Source organism: Buceros rhinoceros, unplaced genomic scaffold (assembly GCF_000710305.1).
Source record: "Buceros rhinoceros silvestris isolate BGI_N320 unplaced genomic scaffold, ASM71030v1 scaffold7899, whole genome shotgun sequence".
Lineage (NCBI taxonomy): Eukaryota > Metazoa > Chordata > Aves > Bucerotiformes > Bucerotidae > Buceros > Buceros rhinoceros.
Genome location: NW_010432049.1, coordinates 35,659 through 43,994, shown reverse-complemented (window position 1 = coordinate 43,994; position 8,336 = coordinate 35,659). Strand labels below are relative to the sequence as shown.

Here is an 8,336-nt window from a genome sequence, read left to right as displayed (position 1 = left end):
CTACACAGTATATAACAAACACAGTGTGGAAACGTACTTACATTTTTGCCCACGTCATCTTTAGAGCTCATTAAGTCTTCCATATCTGTCCGCAACTGTTTGTTCTGTCTTTCAAATTCCTCCTTAGCTTCCAGGGCTTCTTCCAAAGCCCGAGCCAGGGACAGTGCCTTGGTTTCCTTCTCCCTTGCTTCTGCTTCAGCACGATCTCTTTCCTCTGCGTATCTGGCAGAAATGTTCTTTTCTTCTGCCAGCATCTGAACGTAAGAAATAATTAATCCGGCTCCTAAGTTCTGTTACTAGGTCCTCCCTGCCTCAGGTGTTCTAGTCAGTGAAGAGGTTAAAGCTCTAAGTTTAACTGGCCCGCAAAAGCTGTCGAGTCTCTCAATCTTGATCAAAACACTACTAAGGAAACAGCTACAGCTCCTTTGGGATGCGATGGGGAAAGCAAGATGCTCATCACGACTAAACAAGGTTCATATTATTGTCAACTTTTTGCCTTCCCGTTCTTTCTCAGTCTATCTGGAGGGATTACCATAATGCTCTTAAGTCTTGGTTCCAAAACAATTTCCCTTTTGTATGTAAAGAGCTTATTACTTGATCTAACAAGACTCAAAGCTGGCTGAAATAAGTGACAAGTTACTCCTGACAAAGGCCAAGCCGCCCACAGACGATTCACCAATAACCAGGGTGCTCAGGTCAGACCCCTCTTTAAACAAGGCTTGTTTACACAGCGATGGTGTAAGCAAGAGGCCATTTAAAGATTATAGAAAGCAGCAAGATGACCAGCACAAGCCTACCTGATCAAACTTCTTCTGCTTCTTCTCCAAGTTAGAAACGATCTGGCGCTGATGATCTAGATCCACCATCAAGTCATCCAGCTCTTGCTGCAGGCGGTTCTTTGTCTTCTCCAGTTTGTCGTAGGCTATTGCCTTCTCCTCCAGGCGCTGGCTTAAGGACTCCATGTCCTTCAGTAATTTCTTCTTATTTTCCTCCAAGCCTTCAATGGTTCCCAAGTCATCATCTACCTTCTTCTTAGCATCAGCCAACTGAGATTTAAGAAAAGGAAATAAAGTTCTTTAGTGCATCAGGAGGAAGAAAGGCAGGCAGGCATCAGGTCCGAAAACCAAAGCCAGAGTAGGTGTTATTGCTAAACTAACAAAACTGTGAGGCAGCAGGATGCCAAGCAGGGAAATGCCCTGCTAACTGTAAACAGTGTCCCTCATCATCACTGCACTGGAGGAAGACCATGGGTAACCGTGTGCCAACATCTGGTCTAGCACATGTGCACACTGCAGAACATCTCTGAGAGCTTTGGGACACGATTCATCTCACCTGGGATGTGTTGGCCTTACGAAGTCCTGCCACTTACAACAGCTTACCTGTGACTGCAGGGCCAGCATCTGCTTCTCCAAGTTCTTCCTGGCCTCCTCTTCCTCTTCCTGCTGCTCCTGCAGGTTGTTCTTCTCCTCTTCCAGCTGCCTAATCCTACTGCTCAGGTTGAGTTTCTGGCGGGTTTCTTCCTGCAGCAGCTCCTGTTACACAAATGGACACATTCAAAGTTCTGATTGGTTCACGGTGTGTTAACCACGGCCTCGGGCTACCACCCTCCATTACTCTGTGTGGAGTTTCTTGATCGATTACTTTTCTCACAGCACTTTTATACAAGGACGTGCTTATGAAGACACCTCTAATGTAGGTTTTCAAAAACGCTCTGATCATTCTGGGCCCATTTAAACCATTTAGAAACCTGTTTCTGATGGGGGAATCCACGTCACTGACTATTTGAGAAGTTCATGGGCGACACTTTTCCATGTTTAACGGGACAGGCACAGAAGACATCCTCAAATTTTACTGTTATTCTTTCAGACCAGCAGATAGGGCACCTCTGTCAACCCCCTGGGAAGAGCATAGAGCAGCAAATCCTGCCATGGCAGCCAAGTTTTGCTGCATTGTTTAAATATAAAGGTCAGTTTAAAGACAGTTGTAATTTGGCAGCAGAAGCTTCTGTCAATAATGAAAGGTGTAACAACCATCCCCTCTCACCCATCCTGTTCCTCACAGACCTCTCCAGTTGTGATCACCACCATTCAGGAAGCATTTAAGAGTGTATTTAAGTGATGAATACATGCAAGAAGCTGCATTATTTAACTCAAAACCAAACACCAGCAGCTTCAGCTTAAGCTGTAAGAACTTAAGCTGTCAGAGAAAGAGAAGCTTCGTGCCTTTCCTATACCCCAAGGATCTTACTTACATTAACGTTCTACTTGGCGAGGTATTTTTGACTTAATTCTTATCTCCCCCAGAGACTAAGATATAAAAGAGAAGCTGAAAGGCCATCGAGTCTATCAAGTAGCGAATTACAGATACTGAAAATCTGGCTCCCCGCGTAGCTGAGCAATGATGATACACCACACTTCACCCGATATCAAGAGGAAACACAGCTTCTACCCGAGGGACATGCCCAGCCATGAATGAAAACGCATTTTCTGTTACTCAGTTTGTGTTTCAAGGTTTGAGCTCCGCTGCGCACACACCTGTGTATCCTGGAGCTGCGATTCCAAACCAGCCGCATCCTTGGCAAATTTGATGCCTTTCTTCTCCGCTTCCTCCAGGAGACCAGAGACATTGTCCAACTCATTCTGCAGAGCAAGCAGTCAAAAGGTATTGGCAAGCAGCTCACCCACGGCAAAGCCCAGGTCCCACTGGGACCACGAAACCTCAACAAACCCCAGGTACGGCGAGACAACAATAGATCCCAGAGAGATACAAGCTAAAAATACGGAAGCTTGGTGAGAAGCTTCAGGCTGGATGTCAGGCTTGAACTAACACAAGAGTTACACACATCATTCCCATATCTGCATTCATACTTCAGTGTTATTTTTAATTCTAGGACTACACATTTTCTAGGATCAGTAATTCAGGGCTTATCAGGGCAGCAGCTGGGTTTAAAGCATCACTGCCAAAGCCAAGGTTACTGCCAGGAGCCAGCTCCTGCGGTTTTAGGCTATGCTACCTCTGTACGCAGCGAGTGACCGTCCGAGAGCTTCCTCCAAGAACTGGGCCATTCTCTTGTGGAAGCCCAATTTACCTAAAGGACTCGTGGCTGTGGTTTACAAGTCAGTCCTGGTTACATTTAGTCTGTTTTCCCCATTTCCCAGAAAAACGTGGCCTTTCTGCCAAGGTCCCAGCTTTGAAGCACAAAAGGAAACCATCGATGAGGACTTTTTTGCTGACACCCGTGAGTGAGCTCACCTCAATCTGCTCAATTCCATACACAAGCTGCAAACCTGCAGGGCAGCTGTCAGCAGCTCCACTATGCAGAGCCTCCTCCAGGAGCTTAAACGCCCCTCTACTTCTCACCCAGCCCCTCACGCTCAGGAGTAATGTCCTGGCTGTTCAGCTGCCTCCTCCTGAGGCACATCACCGCTCAAAGGCCCCTCAAGTACATGATGGCGCGTGACTGAGGTCACCTCCCATGCCAACACAGGCCCAGATCCTGCAGACCTGGCTGCACCTTTGGAAGCCGTTTCTCCCAGCGATGTCTGTGTCTGGTTGAGACTTGTAGCTTCTTGCCTGTTCTTCAGCAGTTTAGGGCTTCCACACATCCTTACCTGCAGCTTGTTGGCCTTCTCCGCCAGCTCCACCCTCAGTCTCTCGCCTTCGGCAACCTTCGCAGTCAGCTCTTGTACCTGAGCATCAAGCTTCTTCCTCTTGTGTTCAGACTCAGCCTTGACCTGCTGCAGCACCTTCACTTCACAGGCCAACTCCTTGTTGTCAGACTCGAGGCCTTGCTTGTTTTTTTCAAGATTTGCTTTGAACTAGGAAAGACAAAAGGAAAGAAATTCAACACTTTGTTACACATGAATGAAGTTTTCTGCTAAAAAACATTCAGTCCAGCAAATTAGGTTTAGGAGCTCGAAGACAAAACAAGTTCTCAGCAAGGTGGAAGTAGAGAGTGTTTAAAACGCTGCCAAGTGACGTTCTGTGTTAGCCAAAGACCACGTTAACGCAAGTTGTTCCTCCTCAGGTATCACAGTGAGGACCAAAAGTTGATTCTATGAATTCACCAAGATCTGGGATGTGGGTGCTGTGAGCTGCCTGTTGGAGTAGCGCTGCGAATGGGAAGGAATGTGCCCATTAACAGATCAGCATGGCTCATCTCACAGAAAGAAAAGGAGAGAGTTCCACTAAGCTGCCCTGATTTTAGGAGGCACAGCAGCCTGGAAGCGCCTCACAAAGCACTTTTCACCACTGCACCGACATTTGTCAAAACCCTTTTTTAGAAAGTAGTAACTGGCATAAGGGAGGTTTGAGCGCTGTTCTTCTATCACCAGAACTGACGTCATCTTCGCAAGACCTCTGTATAAGATTGCAGGGTATTTTTCCATCTTTTCATGCTCTTGCTGAGAGTATTTAATGAATCAGGAGCAGAAGACAAGCGGAAGATCTTGAGGTGAATAAACCATGATTTCCACCAGCTTTAACTACTACATTTCTCATTTTAAAACACTGAGGAAGCTTGGGAAGTATTCCTGATTAAAAACTCTTACTACAGTACATGGACAGTCCACACAAACATTTGTGAATGACCACACCCATCATTTCACAAACTAAAGATACTTTTCTTCTGGCAGTGTTGGAATAATTCTACCTTTGAACACGCCACTCGAGCCACACTAGTAGGACCATGCCCAAGCTCTCCAGATGTGCCTCCTCCAGGGTGGTCACCAGAGAACACTGTACAGCTCAGCGAACCAGCAAGACCTCCCGCTGGAGGTCACCGGACAAGCGTGGAGTTAAGAGCGGCTGGAAGAAGCGCCGCTCAGATGCCAGGACTGTCTAATAGGTGCAATCGAACCAATCCAGCACGATGTACTTGATTCGCCTGTGTCGTTACGTGGGTACAGAGGACAGCTCAGCTCTGCGGGTATCAGCCCAAGGGACCACAACACCTACGGTACTTAAAAACCCCGAAGCAGACAAGCGTTGCTGCAGTTCATTCTCTTCTCACCCTTTTGGCCTGTTCAAGCTGTTCAGAGAGCTCTTCCAGGGCGGTCGCATGCCTCTGCCTGATTTCCTGGATCTGTGCTTCATGGTTTTTGGTTTCCTCTTCAATTGCTTTCTTCAGTTCAGCCACCTCCTGCTCCCGCTTTGTCCTAAAGGAAGCGTCAAGTTATTAAAATCAACATTTCAGTCTTTTGTAAATCGAAGATGACTTTTAATGTGCCTTATATGGACACACGACCCTACCTCAGCTCCTGCTGCGCTGCAGTGGTGTCCAAGGTGTCTTCCAGTTCTGTTTTTAAAGCCTCCAGCTCTTCACTTAAATCTCTCTTCTGCTTTTCTGCCTTGTTGCGTGATGCCTTTTCGGACTCCAGATCCTCCTGGAGTTCTGCAATTTGAGCCTGCAACTCTCTTATCACTTTCAGCGCGTTGTTTTTCTGAACTGCTTCTTCATCACCTCTGTTGAGCAGAGACACGACAGTTAATGCTATTTCACAGCTCCGGATCCAGTCTCATGACAGTCCGTCCTTATTTAACCCCTCCACTAGAATAAAAGAGACCTTCTAGAACTGCAGTCACAGAAAATTACCACTGCTGTTCGCACAATACCGACAAGCACCGTGCCCCCGGTATTCCAGACGCACAATCTGAAGGATCCAGCTTGCAAGTATTCCTGTTGCACCGAACTCAATGCTGTCCCACAAATGCACCATCTGTGGCATCTTCTCTTCCCACAGAACTACAGGTTCAAAACCCACAAAAGGTGTTCAATGTTGTCACACCATGTGATTCCTAACTACTGCACCTCCTTGGTGACGTCCATCCCACCCGATCACTGACAGGACTATTAAGAATCTCACGGAGAATTACACTTTTTTTCCCTGCTGAGGCTGAACTCAGAGACTAAACAACCTCCCGGAGCCCAAACGCTGTTATACTCTGCTGAAACTTCTTTCTTTGCGGCTTTGCAGAGCCAGGACGCTGACAAAACACTGAGTTACACCTTTTGCCCAGCACAGGTCTCTCTCGATGCTCTAGCACCGACATGACCTGGCTCGTGCTTTACCATTCCCAGCTCTGAGGTTTGCAGTCAACCGACATTCTGCCTGCGAAAGCGGGTTTCTACTGCGCTCTGTAGTTGCTCTGACCTTGCAAGAGCTGCCTGCAGTTCCTCCTCTTTCTTGGCCAGCTGGATCTTCAGCTCTTCGATCTGGGCTTGCAGCTCGGCTATTTGGTCCTGTAGGTCTGTTGTTTCACCATCCAGTTTTCTTTTAGCTTTTTCTAATTCTTGCCGGGTCTTCTCCTCCTTTTTCAAGCGCTCTAAGGAAGCAAGTAATTATATTTATATGCAAATAATTATATTTATAAGCATTTTTATCTCTCGTCATCCTCAGCAGGTTTGGGGGCAGAGTCAGGGGGTGGCAGGAAGGGTGGGAAGTTTAATGCAGACGGTGTCAGTTTTCTCCAGTGTGAACGGGAAAGATGAAATAGCGAAGTAGAACGCTGATTTAGATTGAAAGTCAAGAAAATTCAATGACTGAAGAAAAAAAAGAAGTCTGAAATAAGGGAACAGAAACATAACCTCATCTTGAGAGAAAATAAGGAGCAGTTTGAGCTGCTAGGCCAGATAATCACAGACATCAGGATACAAAAACGAAGATCAGCTACAGAATGGAAAAAAGGATGGTGCGTGTCATGTTGGAAGGGCTCGGCTGGACTCCAAAAGGTCCCTGGAAGACAGTACAGCTTCAGGAAAACTTGGATGAACTGCGTTTGCCAGTATCTGTGCCACTAACCCGCCTCCCACTGACATTTAGCAAGGCTTGGCTGCCCCGGGAGATCCCTGGGAGCTACGAGGGCTGCAGAGACACTCCTACCCCAAGGCGTCTGCTGGTGAAAACTCTCCAGCCACCGGTGCTGTGGTGACCCGGCAGGTTCCACTGAGCTGCCTGTTCTCTCTGCTCACGGTGGTTGCTGGCTGCACGGTTTACAGGTACTGAGTGACCAGGTTTGTAAGTGATTTAAGTCACAGGTTTTGCTTAGCGTGGCATTGGCACCACACTAAATGCAGTCGTGTAATATAAGTTATTGGACTTGGTCGGTACTTTGTGGGTCCTCAGTGCAGAGATTTCCCTCACATCCTTCCTAAGCCGGCTACTGGATCAGGACACCACCTTCGACAGGGAAAGGGAGTCATGGTCAAGAGCCACCCCTCAGAGCCACCCAGGGCTATCTGGGATTTTCTGGACAATCTGAAGTAACAGTTTTTCTCCAAATAGTTCCTCATTCAAAAAAAAAAGTACTTTTCCCTCTTTTTTTTTTTTTCATTATATTCCTGGTGAGTGACAGTTAGAGCAGTGTCATAAGACCCAATTCTGTAACTGAGAAAGTTCATGGTAAACTGAATTAATTTTTTTTCCAAAGAGCAGTGCCTAGCAGTGCCAAGACCCAGCTGAGAGCCTTCAATGGCTTCTTGAATCACCTCCAAGAGTAAATATCATCTCACTGTGCTTTACTAGCCAAGTCATTGCATGCCTTATATTTAAGCTCTAATTTCCATCTCGAAGGTCATCGGACTTGGAATGGCACCATAACCAAACACATCTGTCAAGTATCATCAAAAACACCAGTCCTGATTTAAGCACACAACTGCTCAAGCATTATTTCCCAGTGAGTAAAGCTCACGTGGGCCCATCTTAAGGTCTGTGACTACAATTTTTAAAGAGAAGGTACATCCATCACCTGCTCTCTGTATTAGTTCAGCACCTTCCCACGCAGCGAAGATTACTCTTGGGTATTCTTCCACAAGCACATCAGTTTAAAAATATGTAGCAAGATACGATACACGAAAAAACTATTTCCAAATTAGGGCACAGAGAGCAGCTTTGCCTTATATTTTGCAACCGAGACTTGGCAGTTCATTGATGTTGCTCAATAGCTATGTACAGCCATAAGTAACGTAAAAAACCATAAAAATCAAGAAAGGTTACGTATAGGGTTGGTTTAGCTCATGACAGTACAGGCAAAACAATCAGAAATAAACAGCCTCAGAAATAGAACCATTTTAGATAAACAAAGCATTGAGAAAAAGCAGAAGAATTCAGGTTTGCTTATTCAAAAAATATTGGAAGCCTAATAAATGGCCACTGACACCCCTCCAGACGTACGCTGTTCGAATGCTGGCTGAAGAGGAGCCAGCAGCGGGCCCAGGTGGCCAAGGAGGCCAATGCCATCCTGGCTTGTACCAGCACTGGTGTGGCCAGCAGGACCAAGGCAGGGATTGTCTCCCTGTACTGGACACTGGATACTGGCCCCGCATTCCAAAAGGACAT

At 46.6% G+C, this 8,336-nt stretch overlaps 1 protein-coding gene across 1 annotated transcript in view; it reads right to left on the bottom strand.

Moving 5' to 3' along the window:
- Positions 1-8,336, bottom strand: part of MYH10 (myosin, heavy chain 10, non-muscle) — a gene marked incomplete at its 5' end in the record, with an annotated part of 50,423 nt that overhangs the window by 6,794 nt on the left and 35,293 nt on the right. The window contains 8 exons of the mRNA XM_010143630.1: positions 42-254; positions 798-1,046; positions 1,380-1,532; positions 2,535-2,639; positions 3,612-3,818; positions 5,012-5,156; positions 5,251-5,463; positions 6,153-6,324. Coding sequence (XP_010141932.1) covers positions 42-254; positions 798-1,046; positions 1,380-1,532; positions 2,535-2,639; positions 3,612-3,818; positions 5,012-5,156; positions 5,251-5,463; positions 6,153-6,324 — 1,457 coding nt within the window. The remainder of the gene's footprint in view (positions 1-41; positions 255-797; positions 1,047-1,379; positions 1,533-2,534; positions 2,640-3,611; positions 3,819-5,011; positions 5,157-5,250; positions 5,464-6,152; positions 6,325-8,336) is intronic.